General features: G+C 42.0%; 1 protein-coding gene across 1 annotated transcript; it reads left to right on the top strand.

Annotated features, from left to right (window-relative positions):
* The first annotated feature begins 1,137 nt into the window (after window positions 1–1,137).
* On the top strand, window positions 1,138–24,240 carry LOC138948660 (uncharacterized). Its single transcript, XM_070320241.1, has 13 exons — window positions 1,138–1,217; window positions 1,896–2,562; window positions 3,136–3,339; window positions 3,734–3,948; window positions 4,460–4,657; window positions 5,894–6,014; window positions 6,712–6,974; window positions 9,295–9,531; window positions 12,501–12,638; window positions 12,970–13,335; window positions 14,752–14,850; window positions 16,031–17,423; window positions 18,175–24,240. The coding sequence occupies exons 2-13, from the start codon at window positions 1,923–1,925 to the stop codon at window positions 18,291–18,293; spliced, it is 3,993 nt and encodes a 1,330-aa protein (XP_070176342.1). The 5' UTR covers window positions 1,138–1,217; window positions 1,896–1,922; the 3' UTR covers window positions 18,294–24,240.
* Window positions 24,241–25,341: the final 1,101 nt, after the last annotated feature.

Here is a 25,341-nt window from a genome sequence, read left to right as displayed (position 1 = left end):
GGAGAGGAAATCCTTTTTTTAATTTATTTTTTATTGTCATTTGTTTGAAAATGTTTACAAACACAAAAGACAACAACAAACAAGTTGCGTAAGGCGAAAATACAACATTTAGTCAAGTAGCTGTCGAACTCACAGAATGAAACTGAATGCAATGCAACGCAGCAAGACCGTATACTCGTAGCATCGTCAGTCCACCGCTCATGGCAAAGGCAGTGAAATTGACAAGAAGAGCGGGGTAGTAGTTGCGCTGAGAAGGATAGCACGCTTTTCTGTACCTCTCTTCGTTTTAACTTTCTGAGCGTGTTTTCAATCCAAACATATCATATCTATATGTTTTTGGAATCAGGAACCGACAAGGAATAAGATGAAAGTGTTTTTAAATTGATTTCAAAAATTTAATTTTGATCATAATTTTTATATTTTTAATTTTCAGAGCTTGTTTTTAATCCAAATATAACATATTTATATGTTTTTGGAATGAGAAAATGATGGAGAATAAGATGAACGTAAATTTGGATCGTTTTATAAAAAAAATAATTTTTTTTACAATTTTCAGATTTTTAATGACCAAAGTCATTAATTAATTTTTAAGCCACCAAGCTGAAATGCAATACCGAAGTCTTCGTCGGAGATTACTTGACCAAAATTTCAACCAATTTGGTTGAAAAATGAGAGCGTGACAGTGCCGCCTCAACTTTCACGAAAAGCCGGATATGACGTCATCAAAGACATTTATCAAAAAAATGAAAAAAACGTCTGAGGATATCATACCCAGGAACTCTCATGTCAAATTTCATAAAGATCGGTCCAGTAGTTTAGTCTGAATCGCTCTACACACACACACAGACAGACAGACAGACACACATACACCACGACCCTCGTCTCGATTCCCCCCTCTATGTTAAAACATTTAGTCAAAACTTGACCAAATGTAAAAAGACAAACTCATGTTTTCTGTAGATCTACAATTTTCAGAACAAAATGGGCTGAAATCTCATGTGACCTTATGGACAGAAATTTAAAACAAAGAGTTGTTTTGAATGCAAAAACTAAGCATACAATATCACTCTTCGTTTCGTGGCTTCATTCAATCCAAAAAAAGCAAATTTCTCTCGTAGTTGTTTCCCCTGAACCATGACGGGAAGTTCTGCTAACCTGTACTTTTCGTTTTTTGTCGTCTGATCGGTCAGCCAAAAATGACTTTTCTTCATCTGCAGGTATGATACAAGTGATTCACGCATATGTGGTGCTGTTCTCATCTTTGATTTACATATATCTGCTCGCTTAAAGAATCATATCTTGCTTTATATTTGAAGATTTGAGTCTGATTTTGTGTAGCCTGGCAGATAGCAGATTGAGAGACTCAGAGAGATACTGAAACTGAAAGTTGGTACAGCAGAGTAAAGAAGATCTCAGTGTAGGAAAAGTCACTGCATGACAGACCACAGGCGGAAGGTATCGTCCACTGGACTACTACTATCACAGAAACGATACCTTCCGCCTGTGGACAGACCACTGGAGGGATTTGCTGCAGTTGTCCTTAGTACATTCTCTTGGAAAAGATCATGGCAAAAGTGATTTTTAAATCTTACCAGTTTACTCCCGTGACCATCCTAAGAATTTTTAGGAAAAGTCATTTAAAGAACTACAGCTGTTCTCCTGAGCACATTCTCTTGAAAAATATCATGGCAATAGTGGTTGGAAAGTGAAAAAGAGATAATTTGCTTTGTACCAGAAATTCAATAACTGCCTCTTGATCTTAACTTAAGCCAAGTTGACCCTAAATTGACATAGAAATGTGTGTGTTCCTGTGCCTGTGTCTATATTAAACTGTTTATGGATGTGTGAGGCATAGAGTATAATAATTTCTTTACTGTTTCTTTCATTTCTTTCAGTTTTAATGAAATATAATTCTCGCCATCATGGAGCGAAAGCTGAAGAAAAAGAAGCTGAATATTGAGCACCAGGAAAATGACAGCTTGACTGCAAGTGAACGTGAACAGATAAAACAACTCTTCGGTAAAAAGTTTGTTTATTCCACGAATGCCAAATGGTCTTTGAAATCAACGTCTGCTTTTGCCAAAGATTTTCTCTCAAAACAGGATTCAGAGTTCTGCAGACATGAAGAACACAATTCTGCAGACGAAGACGGCAGAACGAATGAAGCCAAGCATAGTTCTGTCAGTGCTGCACAAAATGTTGACAGTTGTAGTCTTTCTAACGCTCGTCACGCATTTCCATGTGAATCTCTGGATTCAGCAGAAATTTGTCCAGGAAATTTACCATGGCAACGCTCAGAATCTTCCTGCAATGTCTACCAGTCGGTGCTAGCTGGATTTGCGCAAGGAAAAGACAAAGTATCACACAATGCAAAGACAGCCAGGCGGAAAGTTTGTCCCATGCACAGGAGGCATGTGAAGAAAGTGAGAATAGCTTTGCCAGCTCCATGGCAGCACGATGCATTGGTCGCTGAGAAAGACCGGTTGAACACTTTGAAGGACAGACTGAGTGACAAGGAAATGGTTGCGTGGCATCAGCACACAAACTCCACTAACTTGGCTGGTAAGTGACTGAATAGGATACACAAAAATGAGTTTCTTGTTCCCCGACCAAGCCTGGTTTTTTTTCCTCCCAACCTGGTCCCGAAAACAAAACAAAAAAATGTTAAAAGAGCCTTGTCATAGGAAACATACATTTTTATTTTTATTTTCTATTTTTTATTTTTTTTTAGGTTGTTGGAACGTTTGTTATTGACAAAACAATACATTCACATATATATCGACCCAACAGAAAAACAATTAATAACGAAAACTTATCTGGCTGACTCTCTTCCTCCGCCTGCCACGAAGCCATCTTTCGTGGCAGGCGGAAGAAAAAATCAGCCAGACAAGTTTTTTTTCTTCACAATTTTTTTATTAACATACATTTATTTTGTTGTAATGTTGTTTGCCTATTTCAATTAAATGTTTGAAAAAAAAGGTTTAAATGTTTGTTTTGCAGTTCCACATGTGTGCAAATTTTACTGTCTGAACCAAGTGTTGAGTGTATGCATTTAAAAACATTGACGTCAAAATTTATGAGAATGTGTAGTCCGAACTTGTTATTAGTTAAATTGTTTTCTGTTCTCACTTGCAGGAAAAGTAGTTGGCGAGATCAAAAGCAACTACTATGCTGAGCTGTGCACGCAGGCTTGGTGCAAATTTCACGAGATTATGGCGTGTCAGGATGTTTTGCCTGCAGCGGTCTTGTGTCGGCCTCACAGCAGACTGAACTCTATACATCTATGTGAAGCGCCAGGAGCTTTCATCGCTTCTCTGAATCACTACCTGGTATCTAGGGGTGAGAACTGCATTGTTTTGCTCATAAATCACGTCTTTCTGTGTTTTGTGTGTGTGTTATGTGTGTGTGTGCACACTAATATTCAGTTTGCATGGTTAAAGAAATACAAATCTGAAATAAATCTGATCAAGTGTACTCAGTTTTGTGTCAGATTACATTTACAATGACATTTTTAGTGTGAATTTCATAATTATTCTTGAACCCTAAGAGAATTTTGGGGATTTTTGATTGTACTTCTGTGGAAGCCTTGCTAATAAGAACGAGGCTAGTGGAGATGGTGAAACCAAATTTATAGTTTATTTTTAATAAAAAGAAGCTGTTATGTTTAGTTTGTTTTGCTGATTTTTTTGCTTTAAAATTTGCTTAACTGAACATTTCTTTCTTTCCACAACAGGGTTTGACACACATAACAATTGGCAATGGCTGGGCACAACCTTGAACCCTTACTACGAGGGAAACGACACAGGACGCATGATAAGCGACGATCGCTTCATCCGCACCACGTTCGACAATTGGTTTTTCGGCAGAGACGACTCTGGTGATCTCATGACCGAGGACAACATGCTGGCGCTGATGGAGAGAGCTAAGCTCATGGGAGACATCCACTTGGTGAGAGCAATACCGTCTTTGCAAACAAGATATTCTTTGAAAATTAAAAATTGAAACTGCAAGGTTTGTGCCTGTATGACTACTTTACTTCCGGGACTATAAAGCGCAACTTTTTCTCTTCAACTTGAACCCCTGCGCCCTATTGACCGATATCGCCTTGTGTATGGCTAAAGAAGAGTACAAATGTACCCATATCGCTATACAAAGAAAAATGACACAACCTCTCGTGATATATGCATGTTTCTGCTTTTATCTCCCTGGCAGAGTTTCCTGTCGGACCTCATTCTATAATGAAGGAGAATTAGTTAGGTTGATTTCTAGATCTGATAGTGATTTTGTTTTCTTCTTTTCTTCCTCTCGTTCGCATCTTTTAGACATCCACTCCTGTGGCACGCACGAATTCCGCCATCTTCTTTAGGGCCACATGGTCGCCAAACAGCGTCTCCTGCAGGGGGGTCTCTCAACACCAAGCTGTGCGTCTTGTGATTTCGTCTTATTATTTCATTTTCAGATTACAGCTGATGGAAGCATAGACTGTCAAGAAAATCCTGCAGAACAGGAAGTGATCGTGTCACGTCTACACCACTGTGAGGTCCTCTCCAGTTGTCTCCTTTTGGCACCAGGGGGCACTCTTGTCATCAAGCTGTTCACCATGCTGGAAGCGTCCAGTATCGCACTGCTGTATTTCCTCAACTGCGCTTTTGAAAAGGTAAGTGCATGAACAGTTTTCTGTGTTCTTCGTAGGAATTTATTGCTGTCTTCAGCGCTCAGATAAGGTTCGTTTAGACTATGGCCTGTCCAGATGATGAACGTATACATGTATTTGGTGATATGTGGTCTTTGTGACTTTTTTTCTTTCTTTTTTCCCCTTTTTATATTTAGTCAAGTTTTGACTAAATATTTTAACATCGAGGGGGAATCGAAACGAGGGTCGTGGTGTATGTGTGTGCGTGCGTGTGTGCGTGCATGTAGAGCGATTCAGACCAAACTACTGGACCGATCTTTATGAAATTTGACATGAGAGTTCCTGGGTATGATATCCCCGAACGTTTTTTTTCATTTTTTGGATTAATGTCTTTGATGACGTCATATCCGGCTTTTCGTGAAAGTTGAGGCGGCACTGTCACGCCCTCATTTTTCAACCAAATTGGTTGAAATTTTGGTCAAGTAGTCTTCGACGAAGCCCGGACTTCGGTATTGCATTTCAGCTTGATGGCTTAAAAATTAATTAATGACTTTGGTCATTAAAAATCTGAAAATTGTAAAAAAAAAAAAAAATGTATAAAAGGATCCAAATTTACGTTTATCTTATTCTCCATCATTTCCTGATTCCAAAAACATATAAATATGTTATATTCGGATTAAAAACAAGCTCTGAAAATTAAATATATAAAAATTATTATCAAAATTAAATTGTCCAAATCAATTTAAAAACACTTTCATCTTATTCCTTGTCGGTTCCTGATTCCAAAAACATATAGATATGATATGTTTGGATTAAAAACACGCTCAGAAAGTTAAAACAAAGAGAGGTACAGAAAAGCGTGCTATCCTTCTTAGCGCAACTACTACCCCGCTCTTCTTGTCAATTTCACTGCCTTTGCCATGAGCGGTGGACTGACGATGCTACGAGTATACGGTCTTGCTGAAAAATGGCATTGCGTTCAGTTTCATTCTGTGAGTTCGACAGCTACTTGACTAAATATTGTATTTTCGCCTTACGCGACTTGTTTGTTGTTTTGTTTTTGTGACTTTGAAGAGACAGGTAATCTCATGTCAAATGTCATGCTATTTGCACCACAAAGATTTTCTTGTATGGAAAGAGCAATTTGTACATTCTAAAAGTAGCGTTAATGTTTATTTCAAATGTTCCAGGTTAAAACACATTTGTGAATTTTTTAGCAGTCAAATTTGACTGTCATTGATATCTGTGACAAATTTGCAGGTGACTGTTTGCAAACCAGCGACAAGCAAGTCAGGCAACTCTGAAGTGTACGCAGTGTGTTCTGGGTACTCTGCCCCTTTGTCTCATGATGCCCTCTTCTCCATGTTCAGTGCAGTGTGTGGTGAGTTGACAGAGAGAGAGAGGAGGAGGGGGGGGGGGGGGGAGGGGGGAGGCAGGTAGGTAGGTAGGTATTTCATCTGGATCTGAATAATATATTGTAAAGCCCTCAAAAGGCTAGCTACACACTATATCCTTCTTATCAGGACTTTGTATTTGAGCAGAACATTTTACTGAGGGTTTCAAAAGAGAATGTCGTAAAGCATTATAACTGTGTGTGCATAAGTATACTAACGAGAAGGGGAGAGAGCTAGTGATAGATATGTAAGTGTTCTGTGAGAAAGAGAAAAAGAAGCATTCCTGTGCAGCTCAGCGTCTGTTTCTGAACCATATTGTGCTAATAGTATTGCTTCCATATATATACCTAAAATCTAAAGCATTTTTCTAAGCTCTACCCAGATCCATGTACTGTGATGAAGTGTAACTTGACTTTCAGGACATGACTTTTCATTAAAACAATGGAGAAAACACAACAAGAACCAGTCTTTCGGTATTTCTCTTCTATTATTTCTTCAGCTGTTAATAGCTGACTTCTTCAGGGTGATTGGAAGAGGAAAGATGGCCTTTTATTAGTCAGCATTGTTACTAAATTTTGTCTTTTTTATCATCATTCTTGGCTCTAACCCAGATCCATCCAGATTTTTTTTCTTCATTGTCAGCAGTATAACTAAATGTGTTCTGTTTACTCTGCCTCTCTTCAGCTTCAGATGATCCTCACATTGTGCTGCTTACGAAGGAGGACATCCCTGACGAATTTCTGGCAGAACACCAAAAGTGTTGCCTGTACTTCAGCAAACTGCAGTCAGACACCATCTCTCGGAACTTGGCCTTGTACGGCACGATGGAAGAGTCGCAGAAGAAGAGACTGGCATTCTTGCAGAGCGAGTGTGCAAAGCATTACGTCGCTCTGTGCGCTGTTCAGGGGATTGACGATGGGGACAGAATCAGGCCTTACAGTTACAAGGTAGGTGTGTGTGTGTGTGTGTAAGGTGGTGAAAATATTAGGGCGTCTAGTAAATGAAGAGAGGCTGTTGGTTAAAAACAAATAAAGTGAAGGGGGGGGGGGGGGAGGGAGTGACAGAGAGAGGCTGTCGGTGAAGGGGATAAAAACAGGGGATAGAGAGTAAGTGTCGTCGTCCTTGTTCTCTTCTTTATATGTCGTGGCGATAATAAACGCTACTGTTTTCAGCAAGGCAGCCAGGTTGCCGAATAGCTTCTCTCTTGTAAGGAGGTCTTGTCTGGCCATGCTCTGTGTCTTGTATCCTCCGGAAGTTGGCGGCCCTGGTAAAAATGGCTCACATGCATGGTCGTTGGTGCAGTGTCACAGGCACTCATCTCTTGAGTTACCTTTCTAATGTCTGTCAAGGCTGTCCCTAATTGAGCCCGAAGTTGACTTTGCGAAGTCTTCTTAGGCCAAAAAAAAAAAAGGTCTGTTTACGGTAACATAGGCAAAACAAGAGGCGAAGCCTTCAAGGCTCACGTAAGAAATCGACAAACAGTAACACAAACTCAATCACTCCGTCACACATACACACACACACACACACACAGTAAGCATAGGTGACACGGTGCAAGAGTGCGAGACACTAGATCTAGATCTGTCTGTCTGTAGCCTACTTACGGGGACACGACTGCCAGATCGACACTGCGCTTTCGACAGCGCTTCCTCGCGCAGACACTGGAAACACGCTGTGCAGATTAACCTGTAGGAAATCTCCTTTGGTAGCTTCTTTATCTATTTTTCTGGAGCTACGAAACCGAACAATGTGAAATCGTCTTCTCCGAATCGGCGAACTGCAGCTCGGTGATAACTGTATCTATACCACAATCCTTCACGCGATCTGACCTAACCTTGACCCCTGACCTTGTCTACATACCACACATGACACAAACCAGTCACCTGTTTTTACCCCCCCAAACCCCCCCCCCCCCCCCCCCCCCCCCACCACCCGTTTTCTTTGGATACACACTTTAACTACATACGTGCCGACGAAATGTTGATCATTGCTTCAATATTTTGAAGCTGTTGCTTGGATAATAACCAGGTAAAATTAGTATTTTGGTGGTTAGTCAAATGTTAAAGTTTCTATCACACACGTACACATACACACGCACAAACAGACAAAGTTTAGCATCGCACAGGCTACACTTACGTGAGCCAAAAAATAGGGTCGGTAGGTCGGGATTTTTTTTATTTTTTAATTTCCCCCCCCCCCCCCCCCCCCCCCCCCAAAAAAAAAAAACCCATATTTTTTGAGTCACTTGAGAAAAAGTGACTATGTGATCGGTCAGTGTTAGTCTGTCCGGCCGGCCGTCCATAGACACCACCTTAACGTTGGACTTTTCTCGGAAACTATCAAAGCGATCGGGCTCATATTTTGTTTAGTCGTGACCTCCAATGACCTCTACACTTTAACGATGGTTTCGTTGACCTTTGACCTTTTTCAAGGTCACAGGTCAGCGTCAAAGGAAAAATTAGACATTTTATATTTTCTCGGAAACTATCAAAGCGATCGGGCTCATATTTTGTTTAGTCGTGACCTCCAATGACCTCTACACTTTAACGATGGTTTCGTTGACCTTTGACCTTTTTCAAGGTCACAGGTCAGCGTCAAAGGAAAAATTAGACATTTTATATCTTTGACAAAGTTCATCGGATGTGATTGAAACTTTGTAGGATTATTCTTTACATCAAAGTATTTACATCTGTAGCCTTTTACGAACGTTATCAGAAAAACAAGGGAGATAACTAGCCTTTTCTGTTCGGCAACACACAACTTAACGTTGGGCTTTTCTCGGAAACTATAAAAGTGACCGGGCTCAAATTTTATGTGAACGTGACTCATTGTGTTGTGAATAGCAATTTCTTCCTGTCCATCTGATGCCTCATATAATATTCAGAACTGCGAAAGTGACTCGATCGAGCGTTTGCTCTTCTTGTTAAGTTATTTTGCCAAAAAACAAAGACTTTTTTAAAAAATTTATTATTTTTCCCCCAAATGCCCCCAAAAAGTCTAGGGTCGCGCGAAAAAATAGGGTCGGTCGGGATACCGTAAACCGACTATTTTTTTGTGTGGCCTTACCGAAAATTGAGTGCCAAACCTTTGTGTAGCGAGGGAAGTCGACTTTGCCGAATTAATATTAGCCTCAAGAGTTTGTTTGATGTCGAATTGCTTGCTCTGAGCATGTAATGTTTTGCTTTTCAAACTTGTCTCTTGGAGATACTTGCAAACTGCTCCTGTGATCAGTGTTGATACAGATCTTTTTGTCCATGTCGTCCACAGAGCAACTTCAGCCGGTTTTTAAATCATCGTCCAAACCAGGACAGGTTCAACAAGTCACCTCGTTCAAACAACCAACATGCCTTGAACGGCATTGGAAGTGGTTCCGTCTCATTACCATTGGGACGCCTCCAAGGAACTTTCCAGCAGCGGCAGCAGCAGAATCAGTTTCCATGGCAACAGTTACTGACACAGATCCCAGATTACCCTGTGAATGAGGGTGGTTGTATGATGATCAGGGTGAGCTAAATTTATTTAAAAAATAAAAAATCTTTTTTTTTAATGTACTGTGTGGAATGTTAAAACTGCTGTGTTGTATTCAACTTGTTGAGTTTTCAGTGACCTTGGAACTTCTGTTTGTGTGTATGTGTTGTGTGTACCTACAAATGCAATTCGTGCTAAACAGTGACTGTCAAACTGTGTATTCTCACTGCGAACGGGAGAGCACATGATATCACCATGCCAAGAATGAGCAATCAGAAAGAGAAGACGGCAATTGAACTGCTAAATTACCATTTAATCACATATTCTTACTCCAATTCTTATGAATGCATTGACTTCAGTCCCACATGCTAGATGTCGAAAAAACCACTCAAATTACCTGCCCTTAGTAGGGTGGTAACCAAGCTAAAAGCGACGCCATAGCCGTTGCTATGGCCTGACCTTGCTCAGTTACCCACAACACCCTGCGCACCACGTGAGCGCCAGCATCCGTAATAATCATTCTCGACTTTCGACAACACACGGTGGACGTGTCGGTTTTTTTCCCTAGCTTTGTTTCCCCCCGGACTTAGACCGCTTTATGGATGCGTTTTCGTCTGGATGGGGCCTGCACTGGCAATTGCAGTCTTGAGGCTGTGATGTAGACGCAACTCCTTGGGCTTCTCTTTTGCCTGGGGTTAGGAGCAGTAGCTCTTAGTCTACTAGCCTTTCTTTTGGACTATTTACAGGCATGTCCTGTTGCATTCGGGCAATTCTTCTGTTGCTTCTTATGTTGACTAGCTGGGAGGAGCAAGTTCTCACTCCCTGTCAGACAGAGTATAAGGGATTCTGATTGGGGTTTTTACACTAAATCATTTTCTCAGGGGAATATCTCCCCGGCAAGCTCTGCGATCTGGCCGACTCGCTTAACAGGTCCTCTCAGGGCTTGCACAGGAGTTGGCCCATCTGCTTACGGGTCTGGAGGCGGGCTGTTTGTGTTTTAGATCATGGGTTCTGACTCTGGTCTTTGGGCATGAAGCATATATATTTCCTCCACTTTATCTGTGTATGCTCCTTTTTTGGCCTCCTTGGCCAATTGGGGATATAGAGCGGGGGTGCATCTCCTTAGCGCCCCTCTCTCAAGCCAGGTGGTTTTTTCACTTCTGTTTCAGTTTTTGGCTTTGGGCAGCTGGGCCTCTTCTTTGAGGTTCCGGCGTTTTGGCTATCTCAGCTGTTTTGAAACAAATAGGCCTCTCTTCTGTTGCTCATGGAGCTCTTGTGGGCATGATCAAAGGACCTTGTTTTACGAGGTTTAGAGGCTCCCCCTTGTTTAGCGCGTGGGACTTTGTTCTACTTACTCTGGGCCTCAGCCCTATAGGGCAGTGAGGCGCATGCGTTTTTGGGGTTTGCCAGAGGATGTAGCCTTAGGGCTTTTGGTTCCGTTTGTTCACGGTTTTTGGCCAGGTTTTGGGGTTTCAGAAACCTGGTCAATATCCTCTGGTGTTTGATTCCCTCCTCTCGGGAGGATTCTCGCTCCGGGAGATTCGGATTTTCTAACTGTCTGGTTAGACTTTTTAAATCCCTTTTTGACTTTACTGTCTTTTGGAACCACGAGCTTTAGCTCAGGTTCTTATTTCTTTACAATGGAGCGAAAGAGACATCTTTTATTTGTCTCTCTCTAGGGGCTCTGCTACATTCATAGGACAGTCCTATGAGCGGTGCGTTTTGAACAGGGTGGGGGGGGCGTTCAGTCCTCCCTCTATTCCTTTTCAGGCGTTAGGGAGTCCAGAGTCTGGTGTTCTTCTCTGGCTGGTGGGGTTCCTCTCGCCTATGCGAAGTTTGCCAACAGCTCGGGTACAGATTTTGTGCTTCCTTTATTGCCGTGTTGCGTTCTGGTCGCCTAGGCGAAGCTTTGCAAACGGCTTACTGGAGATCAGATGATGTGTTCATCGGTTTCTATCTTCGGGATATCTCCTGCACGCGGCTAGACGGCTCCAGTTCATTGCTGGCTTTAGTTGCTGCAGGGCAGGTTCTTACAAGGACATAAGTAGGTTCCCTCCACCTTTAGGAGGAATCTGCATTCATAAGAATTGGAGTAAGAATATGTGATTAAATGGAAAATTTTTAATTAAATTTTGATTTAATAAATATACTTACCCAATTCTTATAGTTAATACCCTCCCATCGATCCCCGCTGTATTATTTCCTTGGGGTGTTTTAATAGTCTCGAATGATTATTACGGATGCTGGCGCTCACGTGGTGCGCAGGGTGTTGTGGGTAACTGAGCAAGGTCAGGCCATAGCAACGGCTATGGCGTCGCTTTTAGCTTGGTTACCACCCTACTAAGGGCAGGTAATTTGAGTGGTTTTTTCGACATCTAGCATGTGGGACTGAAGTCAATGCATTCATAAGAATTGGGTAAGTATATCTATTAAATCAAAATTTAATTAAAAATTTACCATTTAATAGATACAGTACTTTCATTTGTCAGGATATTTGTAGCAGCATGCCTTAATAATCAGATCTGAATCCTCATTAGTGGAACCACAAGTCATTGGGACACACGACTGCAGAAGGAAAATACCGGTGAAATCAACTTGATCATAAATTATAATGACAACAGCAGAGGACGTTTTCCTTGTCTGTTCATAATGATGAATTGAAGTGGTATTTGGAGTACATGTAGCTGGCTGATATAATTTTACCTGAATGATATAGTCAGACTTTCTTCACAGTGTTTGAATCCCTTTTATGCGAGTGTACATTTGTTTTTCTGTGTGTGTGTGTGTGTGTGTGTGTGTGTGTGTGTGTGTGTGTGTGTGTGAATGTGTGTGTGAGTGTGTGTGTGTGTGTGTGTGTGTGTGTGTGTGTGTGTGTGTGTGTGTGTGTGTGTGTGTGTGTGTGTGTGTGTGTGTGTGTGTGTGTGTGCATCTGCGCATGTCTGTGTGTATATGTTGCAATGAGGTAGCAAGATTAGAGTAAGCCTAGATCTTTTTTATGCTGTCAGTGTCGCCACGAGCTTGAAGAGGAAGAGTTGAGAGAGTGGACGGTGCAGATGGGACGACCGATTGACGTAGTGGCCAGCAGCCATTTCTGTGATCCCAGAATGCTGGGGGATGTACAGCTGATGTTGCAACATGCACAGGTAGGTGTAGTGACACTGTGTAAAAAAAGTGTGGGATTCTTCGTGGATTTTTGCTTTAGAAATTGACTTGATTTAAATGCAGTGAAAATATTTGTCAATGGTATCAAATAGGCCCGGAGAAACACTTTAACAGGAGGAGGTAGATGGATGAAAAACAAAATGTTTATGCTTCCCGCAAACAAACAAAAACAGAAATGGAAGTCGCAACTTTTGCATGTCCTGTTCAACAGTTAACTCAACTGAAAGTTAACTGAAAAACAATAAAAAGGCAAGACGATCACTGTGCATGGCAGTGTTGCATCTGACAGGCTGTTGTTGCTTTGTTCTCCAGATGAAGCTCCACCAGCAGAAAGTGCTTGCACAACACTCGGTCACCACCCTCTCAGAGGCCTTCCAGCTTCTGCACACAGCCTCTCTCTTCAACAGCCACCACCACCACCGCCACCCCAGCCACAACCCCATCACAGCCCTCTACCACCTGGCGTTGGAGGGCAGCGTGACGTCGTTCTGGCCGCACGGCTCTGCGGAACTTTCCCAGATGTTCCATCACCAACGTCTGAGCTGTGTTGAAGACCTGAATGAGCTTGGAGAGGGGATGGTGGGGGTGGTGGTGGATATTACGTGTCCACTGTGGTTGGGAGAGGAGGAGGTTCGCTGCCAGACCAGGCTGCTTGAAGTCATGCTGAATGTTTTTAGTGTAAGTACCGTTACTTTGTTTCATCTGTACTTTGTTTCATCCGGTATACTCTAGAGGAGGAGAGTAATTTGTCATTATGAACTTATAGGGGGGTGGGGGGATGATAAAGCGGTAAGATAGTTTCTTCATTGTTGCTGAGGATTAATCAGTCCCAGGGTTGTGACATATAGCATGGTAGATTAGTGGAACGTTTAAAGGCACAGTGCAGCTCACAGCCTTCGTTTTGCGTTTTTGTTGCAGCTGAGTGCATTTACAGTTTAAAAATCCTCCTATGGTAGTAAAACAAACCCAAAACTACCCAACGACGACATCTGTGAAGCTCGACAGTTTCTTGTTCACGCGAGTGCATAAATTAACCTAGTTATTGCGTGGTGTTTGGTCGGAGTTCAATTCAACTTGAGTGATTCCGGCCTCGATTTTGTTTTACACAAACTCATGATGACGTCTGACATAGTTTGCTTAGTGACGTGTTTTTTTGTGCATGATGTGGTGATCTACCTGATCTAAATTTAGATCCAAAAATAGGTCAAGACCAGCCGGGTCCGAGTACGAAATTAATTTGTAAAAACATCACAGTTCTTGACTCTTTGGGTGCAAGTCAATGAAACTTGGTAGTTCTTCTAACGGATAGCTGCCTGAGGTATAACTAAAAGCCCCAGGGGCTCCGTGCACCTGGATTTGACAAGTTCAGTACCTTTAATTATAGACAAAACAGATCATTACAAACGTTGCAATTTTTGTTATTAATAATTTGATCAACGTTCCAATAACCTACCATTCTTGGTTTTTGAGTCACTTGAGAAAAAGTGACTCTATGTAATCGGTCAGTGTTAGTCTGTCCGGCCGGCCGTCCGGCCGTCCGTCCGTAGACACCACCTTAACGTTGGACTTTTCTCGGAAACTATCAAAGCGATCGGGCTCATATTTTGTTTAGTCGTGACCTCCAATGACCTCTACACTTTAACGATGGTTTCGTTGACCTTTGACCTTTTTCAAGGTCACAGGTCAGCGTCAAAGTAAAAATTAGACATTTTATATCTTTGACAAAGTTCATCGGATGTGATTGAAACTTTGTAGGATTATTCTTTACATCAAAGTATTTACATCTGTAGCCTTTTACGAACGTTATCAGAAAAACAAGGGAGATAACTAGCCTTTTCTGTTCGGCAACACACAACTTAACGTTGGGCTTTTCTCGGAAACTATAAAAGTGACCGGGCTCAAATTTTATGTGAACGTGACTCATTGTGTTGTGAATAGCAATTTCTTCCTGTCCATCTGATGCCTCATATAATATTCAGAACTGCGAAAGTGACTCGATCGAGCGTTTGCTCTTCTTGTTTAATCTGAAATTTGGAATGTGAATAGTCTATCTGTTCTTGGATTGTCAAAATCAGCGTTGTTTTGTTGTTGCAGTACATAGATTGTGGTAGCACAGTGGTTGTGATCATGCCTTTGGCTCTGACTCGACTCACGGCCGGCTTGCTCTACATCTTTGCAGGCCTTTTTCAAGAGGTCAGCAATCATTTTCATTTTTATTTTCATTACTTTGTTGTCCCATTACTGAGAAATTCGGGTCGCTTCCTCCCAGTGGAAAGCTAGCAGCAACAGAGTCGAGATACCCAGGTGTGTGCGTGTTTAGGTGTTATCAGCCACCTGCACTTATGGCAGAAAGACCAAGGTCTTATAACGTGCCACAGTGGTGACACGGGGGTGGAACATGTATACCATCTCTGAGTCTGCACATAAAGTTGACCCGTGTGCGTCCCGGCATTATGTAGTTATTACGAGATGCAAAATATCAACTGTTCAAGGTTGCAAATTATTCAAGAATCAGGGCGGGGATGTAGCTCAGTCGGTAGCGCGCTGGATTTGTATCCAGTTGGCCGCTGTCAGCGTGAGTTCGTCCCCACGTTCGGTGAGAGATTTATTTCTCAGAGTCAACTTTGTGTGCAGACTCTCCTCGGTGTCCGAACACCCCCGTGTGTACACGCAAGCACAAGACCAAGTGCGCACGAAAAAGATCCTGTAATCCATGTCAGAGTTCGGTGGGTTATAGAAACACGAAAATACCCAGCATGCTTCCTCCGAAAGCGGCGTATGGCTGCCTAAATGGCGGGGTAAAAACGGTCATACACGTAAAAGCCGTGGGAGTTTCAGCCCATGAACGAACAAACAAACAAACAAATTATTCAAGAATCATAACCAAGTGACACAGAACGCTAATGACAAAATCTTAGAAATAAAAGGATGTAAGGACTCTAAATATGGACTGGTGCCAGGAAGCTGGTTTTGCATAACTCTTAATTACTGTTGTTGTCTCTGTTTACAGTGCTTACTTCCCTTTCTTAGATTCTACACATTCTTCAGATTTGGTCTTTTCATGCTTGCATTTCTCTTGAAAAGTTTGTGTGTGTGGGGGGGGGGGGGGGGGGGGTATTTTTTTCTTATTTACTTTGATTGTTGCTTGGTGAAATCTGTGTCATTAGAGTCAAGTGAAGTACTTGAAATGTTACTTTTTATCAATTTACTTACGTTAATACTGGAAATACACATGTTTCTTTGTCTCTTCTGTAGTCATCTTGCAGTTATGTCTATCAAATATAGAGCTAACGTAACACTTTTTTGTTTACCCCCTAGTAGATTTTTGCTATCCTTGTGAGGTGTCAACTGAATTTTTCATTTTCTTCTACAGACAAGTTGCGCAGGAAAAGGGGATAGCATGTACCTTCACCAGACGTTGTGCTTTCACAACCTGAGTTACCCCACCTACACCCTCCTTCGTCTCCTAGAGACCTTGCGTCACGCGTTTGCCTCGCCACAACCCCCCACCCCCAGTTTACCATGTCCTGATGCAGCACCCCAGAAAGACCTTGACAATGACACCTGCATGGCAGAAGATGCCGACTGCGACAATCACACAGGACATGAAAGCAGTGGAGTGGCATGTCACGAAAATGTCAACGATGATGTGTCCCTGCGACCTGGTAGTGGGGGTGTGAAGGGTTGTGGGAGTGCCCGCAATGTGATTGGTCGCACCCAAACTGTGATGGCAGCTGGAGGTTGTGGCGTGTCATGTCACGGTGGATTTGGCAGTAGTGAGAGAAAGGATGGTGCTAGTAAACATGAGGCTCATGGAAATGATGAGTCAGGAAATGCGAGAATTGCAGAAACAGCAGTGTCAGGTGTCGGTGACAGGAGGACTGCGGACATCGGGAGCCATTTGCATTGTCATCATAGCAGTGTGGAGTGCGACTCAGCCGAGAACGCTGACAGTGACAGACGCATGTCACATGAAGACTGCTCTGTGCCAAGTGACTGTCAGGTTCATAACCCTGCTCCCAGTGACACTGTCAGTGACAGACGCATGTCACATGAAGACTGCTCTGTGCCAAGTGACTGTCAGGTTCATAACCCTGCTCCCAGTGACACTGTCAGTGACAGAAAAATGTCACATGATGGTGACACTGACACAATGCCCAGTCAGAATGACACCAAGAGAACTCTGTCAGTTGACGTACAAATGTCAAATCATGGCGACCCTGAAAAATGCGACAAGTTTCCATCAGCAGATACCAAAGAAATCAAGCGAACTGTAAGTGCTGAAGGAGAGAGCAACAGCTCTCACGAAAACATTGAAAAACAGGCAGCAAATTTTGCTAATGGTGCTACCTCTGCAGAATCAAAAACTCATCTCACATGTGCAAAAGACTGCAGTGCCATGCATCTGAAAAATGTGAAAGGAGTGATGCCTGTGACTGATGTGACCAGTTCAACACAGTTCAGTTTTGACAGTCATTCTTGTTCATGTGGTTCATCTCTTCATAGCATAGCTTCACACCAGTCACAAGTTGAAGGCAGCAGTGGAAAAAGCAGTCTACGCACAAAGAGAACAAGAGATCTCTCTGATGACGCTTATGGTCCTCTTGGAAGAGTGCTTCATCATCATCAATCAATGCCAACTTCGCCTGATCAGCAAAGAGAGGGAGGAATGACCAAGCATTGTGGTGGCTGTGAGGAAAATGCAGGAGTTGGGACCTGTGTTGAAGTTCCGTTGGGGGTTGTGCCGATTCTGGAGATGGTGAACGGTGAGATTTTAGGTGGTCGGTCGTGCTGGTGTGTGTGTGTGTGTGTGTGTGTGCGTGTGTGTGTGTGTGTGTGTGTGTGTGGATGTGTCTGTGTCTGTGTTTGCATGTGCATTGCTTGGAAATTTTGGGTATTTTTCTAAAGAAAGTTCAAGTGCTGGAAAGTAGTGATACTGTTTGTGTTTACACATGTTCTATAAGAAAGTCACTGTGGTAGCCAGGTACATTTTATTTATTGTCCAGGTGCAGAAAAGATTCAATTTGTATTTGCCATTTTGAGATCTGCCAATAGTTTAGTGTGAAGGTGTTATCATTGAGTTTGCTTATGCTAGTCTTGGCGTGCAAAATGGGAGAAAAGCGCACTTTTGCAACAGGTTTGTTCTTGTGATGATTTTGATACACAACTTTCATATGATTTTATAATTACCCAATCTATTGTTTAGTTATATCGGATCTTTAGAAAAGCCAAATGGGCGATTGTATCATAGCGCGTTGACTGCATGTAGTGGTCGTTAACTACTTCTAATCATAATGCACTTCTGCGACTATGTATAGCTTGTGATCTCAGATCTGTTTGAATAGATGGTTACCTCCCCTGGTTCAGTCTTGCTCTTTAGGTTGGAAAGATTTTGGTTCATTAACTTTTCTAAACTAGCACGGCCTGTCCTTGAAGATTGATTTTGGGCAGTGTACCCTTCATTTATTATTCAATTGATTCATTAATTATTTTGTTTGTTCGTTTATTTATTTGCAGATGCGACATTCACCAGATTTCTTCAGGCAAGCAACAGACGCAGTATGTGCAGCTTCCTGAGAACGGTGAAAGCGGCAGAGAAGAAACTTCTCGCCAGTCAACCACCCAGCACATCTTGATGTTATTGTGCTTTAAACACATGGGAAGAACAGTATTCCTTTCACTCAGTGTTAGATTATTATCGTCCATCTGTTACAGTGTTGATCTCGGGCTCAGAGGACATTAGCAAGATCTAGATCGGCACTTTTCAGGACATGTACGGGAACGTGTACGGGTAACGTCATCAAATTTAATTTTTACGTCACGCGTTTGCCAAGATCTGCAGTCTTGGTGGTAGCAAAACAACGTATGCATTTGGAACATTGGAGAAAAAAGTGAGTCACGGGTGACGCAACATCTACACGTACACATACAGGTCTTTGCTACATGTTCAGGTCTTTGCTACACGTACAGGTCTTTGCTACACTACAGGTCTTGGCTACACGTACAGGTCTTTGCTACACGTTCGGCCATCTAGAACCCTAATAAGTCAGGTGGACCTGGATTGAAAATATGCATTTGTGTTGAGCTCTTTGAGTGCTACAAAAGTATACCTGTTTTTCAACAGTGTGTTCAGTTTGAAATTTCTGTTCCGCATAGCTACTTGTCCTGGTTGCAAAAGTAAGTTCTGTTAGTAGACATTCTAGAAGTCAAAACTGTCAGACGGTCAACAGGCCAGGGGTCGGAACAATGCGTTACGTCAGAAACGTTTGTGCCAGTGACCGAATTCCGGGGCCTCAGAACAACACTGTGTTACAAACTGGTTTGAGGAAGTAAACTGGTTTGAGAGAAGTTCCCAGTCTGTATAGATCTGCCTTGTGATGGGTTAAGACTAAAGTGGAACCCCGGATTTAAGACTGCCTTGTGATGACCAGTTTGGGTTAAGACTAAAGTGGAACCCCTGATTTAAGACTGCCTTGTGATGACCAGTTTGGGTTAAGATTAAAGTGGAACCCCCGATTTAAGACTGCCTTGTGATGACCAGTTTGGGTTAAGACTAAAGTGGAACCCCCGATTTAAGACTGCCTTGTGATGACCAGTTTGGGTTAAGACTAAAGTGGAACCCCTGATTTAAGACTGCCTCCTTTTGAAGACCTGGGTTTTTGACTCACATGCGTAGCAAAAGTGAGTCTATGTACTCACCCGAGTCGTCCGTCCGTCCGTCCGTCCGTCCGTCCGTCCGGACGTCCGTCCGGAAAACTTTAACGTTGGATATTTCTTGGACACTATTCAGTCTATCAGTACCAAATTTGGCAAGATGGTGTATGATGACAAGGCCCCCAAAAACATACATAGCATCTTGACCTTGCTTCAAGGTCAAGGTCGCAGGGGCCATAAATGTTGCCTAAAAAACAGCTATTTTTCACATTTTTCCCATTTTCTCTGAAGTTTTTGAGATTGAATACCTCACCTATATATGATATATAGGGCAAAGTAAGCCCCATCTTTTGATACCAGTTTGGTTTACCTTGCTTCAAGGTCAAGGTCACAGGAGCTCTTCAAAGTTGGATTGTATACATATTTTGAAGTGACCTTGACCCTGAACTATTGAAGATAACTGTTTCAAACTTAAAAATTATGTGGGGCACATGTTATGCTTTCATCATGAGACACATTTGGTCACATATGATCAAGGTCAAGGTCACTTTGACCCTTATGAAATGTGACCAAAATAAGGTAGTGAACCACTAAAAGTGACCATATCTCATGGTAGAAAGAGCCAATAAGCACCATTGTACTTCCTATGTCTTGAATTAACAGCTTTGTGTTGCATGACCTTGGATGACCTTGACCTTGGGTCAAGGTCACATGTATTTTGGTAGGAAAAATGTGTAAAGCATGTGAGTCGTATGGGCTTTGCCCTTCTTGTTCAGATTTGCTGTTCATATAATTATATTAGCTTGTGTAAATTTACCTCCATTTTCAGACTCCCTCCCTATCAAGATCTAATTTTCCAACATTTTTTTGGAGGTCTTAAAAGGGGGGAGGGGTCCACTGTAGTGTAGAATGGACCCCTCCGACCTGGTTATGTTTGTCACTCAGTCAGACCTGTTTACCCTCCCGGATTGTCCGGAATTATTACGGATTTGGGGTCTAAATTCCGGTATTATGGAATACTACCAAAAATTCCGGAAATTCCGGTCGAGAGAACCTTTTTCGTGCGTGAAAATTCGAAGTCGAAATTGTGGTAGTCACCAGGAATGTGATTTCAAGGCTGGCCGAAACAGCCTTTTCTGCGCATGGCGCAAAGGTATTTGTCGGATTCCGCGGATTTGAGATCGACATTGGTCCGAAGGGAAATATAGGGCCGATCTCTGTGGGGACGAAATGCCAACCAAAAAAGCGAAAGTTGTACAGAAATATCGGCAAAACTATTAAGTCAAGTGGCGGTGTCTGGTGAAGTTTAAGAAGAGCGAACCACATTTATTTTGGTGATCAACTTGAGATCAGTGCAACAACAAAGCTAGTCAGTTACGAGTCACGTCGCGGCACGTGTCCCGAGGTTAGACGCAGCATTAGTTTTAACAAAATGCAGTACACAAATGAACATGGAAACAAACAAAAACACGAAATTATGTTTGGCAAAACATGAGCCTGCTTCGCATCGAGTTTATTTGACCTAGGTCTCTACTTCCACAGAATCTCTCAGACCTGCGAACCGATCTCTCACTACGGTCAGTCGCGCCAGAGACATAGATGTAGGTCTATGGTCGCGCTCATCAGTTACTTGGCTGTTGCCGAAATTCAAGTCTTTCTGAGCCTAAAACTGATCTCCATTAATATTTCTCCAATATAGCAAAGATCACAGTTCTTTGAATCGAAAAACTTACAACAAAATGTTTAAATGAAATAAACGAATCGGTCCTCTAAAATTAAAGGTAGCTTCTGGAGTGAGTTATTATGACTGGTTTTAATGCAGGATGTCTGATGTGACAGAATGTAAGGTGGTTTTGTTCACATGCATCTTCAAGTGATTGTAAATAGTCCAAGGGCGGAGGGGTGGGGGTGGGGGGATGTTACAGGGGTTCCGGACCCCCCCCCCCCTTTGCTGTCAAAAAAGCAAAAAAAAAAAAAAAAAATTCAGTCTAGGAAAAAAACTAAAGACATTTTCTGTCTGTGAAATTGTTGTTGTTGTCGGGAGCAGATATCAATGAAGATAAATTGCCATTATTTAATACTAACTTCAAAAGAAATAATGAGTGGCTGCTGACACCAATTTATCATGTTTAAAATCAAGGATAAGCTACACATTGTTAATTAAATAGCTAAAACTCTTCAGCCAGACCCCCCCAACCCCTGGACCCCAGGTTGTACCCCCCCCCCCCCCCCTCTAGCTCTCTTGCTCCGCCCCTGAATACTGTGGTGTTTTTTTGTTTAGATAAAGTAAACTTGTCTTAGTTAACTTGCATATTATATATCAGGTGTCGTGTGTTTGTGTGTGTGTGTGTCATCGAGCTTCTGTGTGTGTAGTACAATACTGTTAAACATGGTTATCAATTTTGTACTTGTTTTGCATGGTAGCGCGCGAATAAACGTGTCGTTTAATCGTTTTCGAGCTGGTTTATGGTTGATAAAAAAGATTACTCAAAGATGCCTCATATTACGGAAAAGTACCAGCTGCATTCCTCATTTTCATTTGGGGGGGTAAACAGGTCTGCTCAGTGGACACTGTAGTGTAGAATGGACCCCTCCGACCTGGTTATGTTTGTCACTCAGTGGACACTGTAGTGTAGAATGGACCCCTCCGACCTGGTTATGTTTGTCACTCAGTGGACACTGTAGTGTAGAATGGACCCCTCCGACCTGGTTATGTTTGTCACTCAGTGGACACTGTAGTGTAGAATGGACCCCTCCGACCTGGTTATGTTTGTCACTCAGTGGACACTGTAGTGTAGAATGGACCCCTCCAACCTGGTTATGTTTGTCACTCAGTGGACACTGTAGTGTAGAATGGACCCCTCCGACCTGTTTATGTTTGTCACTCAGTGGACACTGTAGTGTAGAATGGACCCCTCCGACCTGGTTATGTTTGTCACTCAGTGGACACTGTAGTGTAGAATGGACCCCTCCGACCTGGTTATGTTTGTCACTCAGTGGACACTGTAGTGTAGAATGGACCCCTCCGACCTGTTTATGTTTGTCACTCAGTGGACACTGTAGTGTAGAATGGACCCCTCCGACCTGTTTATGTTTGTCACTCAGTGGACACTGTAGTGTAGAATGGACCCCTCCGACCTGTTTATGTTTGTCACTCAGTGGACACTTGTGACCTAGGTGCAGTCAACCACTCATCTCAGGTAACATGTATTAACAGTTCAAATGATCACACAAATATCATCACATGTTAACCATGCTGAACTTTTGAGACAAAATAAGTGACGCAATTTCACTAGATTCTTAATTGCTTTGACTATGCGGCATTGTACACTGAGAGAGTGGGTGGTGCCTAGAGCTGCCTGTAAGCTTCTATGAGTGAGTATTTCGTATGTGCCATGTTTAGTTAAATTTTTCTTTTTCTTCTGCGATCGTGGGCTGATACTCCCACATACTTATGGTGTTTATTTTCACAAGAATGTTTTTATGTGTACACCCTACGTACGAGGTGTCTGGGAACACCTCCGCGCGGAGGGGTTTTGCGGCCAGCGCAGCAAAGATAAAGAGAGAAATATTTCTCGGGCTCGTGCGGCAGCAAGCACTATGTCTCTTTACTGTGTACATGCATGACCATTTTCCCCCCACTGTTTAGGCAGCCTGCCATACTCCAGTTTCGGGGGATGCTTGCATGGTGTTTTTGTGTTTCTATAACCCACCGAACTCTGACATGGATTACAGGATGTTTCCTGTCTGTAATTGGCCTTGTGGCTGCGTGTACACATGAAGGGGGATAAGACCCTTGCAGGTTTACACATAATTTGACCTGGGAGATTGGAAAAGTCCCCACCCTTAACCCACCAGGTGTGTCCAGGATTCAAACACTCAACCTTTTACATGGGAGGTCGACGTCTTATCCACTAGGCTATTGCAGCCCAGAAAATATTGTTCAAGCTGCTTTTCTTCAAAGTCCAGCCCATGTAATATAATGTGCACTGCAAATTGAAGTGTGTACTTGCCTCATGAAGTATGCTATATTTATGTCAAGTCTTTGCTAAAGGCCGATGGTACGCTTAGTGTTCTAGTGTTGTTAATGTGCTTTAGATTAAAATGATCTACCCTGAACCCCGCTTTTGGTGTCTGTGCTGAAAATTAATTCTTGTTTTGAAAATTAGCATTTTTGTTTTTGTTTTGTTTATTTGTTGTTTTTTGAACTATGAAAAAAAGTATGTGGCAAATTGAACGTCATTATTTTGCTTTTCTAGTTTGGCTTGTACTTTTCCAGTTAAATCATAGTCATTATTTTTAAGGAAGTGATTGCACCATCTATGACCATGCAAGGTTTTGATTGGCAGGACAATATGCCATTTTTTTCTTGTGTTCGCGTTTATATATTTTTCATTTTTAGCTCGATTTGATGTAATGGTATACACAGCTGGAGTGTAGATATATTTGCAAGTGTATAATGGGTCATGCTTATTTCATTTTTAATTGAAGCCAAAATCTGAAAAAAAGCTGTAACATTACAGAACAAAAATCAAAACAAAAAACACCCAAAAGTGAACTCTGTACAAAGGGAGTCTGCTCAATAAGAAACTGTACAAATTGTTATGATTTTAAAGATATTTTTCTGTGTGAATAATAATACACATCAAAATAAACTTATACAATTTACAAAGTTTTCAATACACAAACATGAATTTTGAAATACTTAGCACACAAGTAAAAATATTAATTGTACATAAATCAACCGCTAGTGATATAAAGAAAGGGAGGACTTAAACAATGGACAACCCATGTCTTGAGATTTCTTTGGAATTCTGTGTTACAGGACTGTGTCTGTGTAGTTAGTCTATTCAGTATTGAAAAAAATACAGCTGACCAAAGCATACTCATAATGAAAAGTAGGACTTAATAAAGGACAACCGATGCCTTGATGAGATTTGTGTTGAATTTTGTTCTGTGTGAATGTTTCTGTGGTTATGTCTGGTCAATATCAGTGTCAACTACAATGACTGTACTGGGTGTTCTTTCTGATGGGATGATACCTACTGTGGTACACGTATTGCTTTTCAAGGCACTGGAGAGAGAGAGAGAAAGGTGGCCCTATTCCACACAGACCACGAATCCCACGATTCAAAATTTTGGCCACAAACTCCTGATTCCGAAAATTCGTAGTTAATTCGTAACAAATTTGTAGTACATTCTTAGGCATCGTAACTGAATCGTAATCGATTCGTAGGTATTCCTAACTCATTCGGGGATTCGTGGCCAAAATTTTGAACAGCTCAAAACTTTTGCCATGAGATCCCAATTGCTCAAGATTTGTAAGAACCGACTACGAATATATACAAATCAGTTTAAGAACTTCACGAACTGATTACGATTCAACTACGAATCCTTAAATGTATCCATCTGTGGCGATTCGTGCGATTTGTGGTCTGTGTGGAATAGGGCCAAGAGAGAGAGAGAGAGAGAGATAACTTTATTTTACAAAAATATGAAGTTAATGACCCTTGTGGCTTGTCTTCCCACACACTGAAGTAGATACCTACTAAGCTTATGCACACAACAGAGTTTTATATTAGAAAGATAAAAAAAATGTCTTCGGAGAGAACGAGAGACAGAGAGAACAAACATTACAACAGAATCAACAACACAAAGGCATGTCAGTTACCACTGAATTGAGTTTATCCGCAAATGGCCCCTCTCTTGACGCGTTCAAGAGTAGGTTGAAGACTCAGTTCTTCCCGTAGCTGGCTGCGACTTTCATGCTCGACGTGATGTGTTGTGCCCCAAAAGACATTCTTGTGCTGTGCTCTGTGAGAGGTGTTTTCTTTGTGCTTAATATTATTTTGTTTGGACCTAGCTATTGATGTGTACATTGTTGTTAAACAGTTGTTTGTTTACCAGGGTTTGCTAGTGTGTGATAGGGTTCGTGTCCGTCTGAAGATGTTAGTTTCTTTGTTAGTCCTGTGTTGACAACTCTTCGACAAGCGCTTAGAACTGTACCCACGGAATACGCGCTATATAAGC

Source organism: Littorina saxatilis, linkage group LG15 (genome assembly GCF_037325665.1).
Source record: "Littorina saxatilis isolate snail1 linkage group LG15, US_GU_Lsax_2.0, whole genome shotgun sequence".
Taxonomy (NCBI): domain Eukaryota; kingdom Metazoa; phylum Mollusca; class Gastropoda; order Littorinimorpha; family Littorinidae; genus Littorina; species Littorina saxatilis.
The sequence above is the reverse complement of the archived record's forward strand: the minus strand, read 5'-3'. Positions and strand labels throughout refer to the sequence as shown.

What these genes read in the sequence shown, in the direction of transcription:
- LOC138948660 (XM_070320241.1), top strand. Translation starts at nt 1,923, where the DNA reads ATGGAGCGAAAGCTGAAGAAAAAGAAGCTGAATATTGAGCACCAGGAA. An exon ending in GTGGTTGTATGATGATCAGG is followed by an intron (nt 9,532 to 12,500) that starts GTGAGCTAAATT and finishes TTATGCTGTCAG; the next exon opens with TGTCGCCACGAGCTTGAAGA. An exon ending in TGATGTTGCAACATGCACAG is followed by an intron (nt 12,639 to 12,969) that starts GTAGGTGTAGTG and finishes TTTGTTCTCCAG; the next exon opens with ATGAAGCTCCACCAGCAGAA.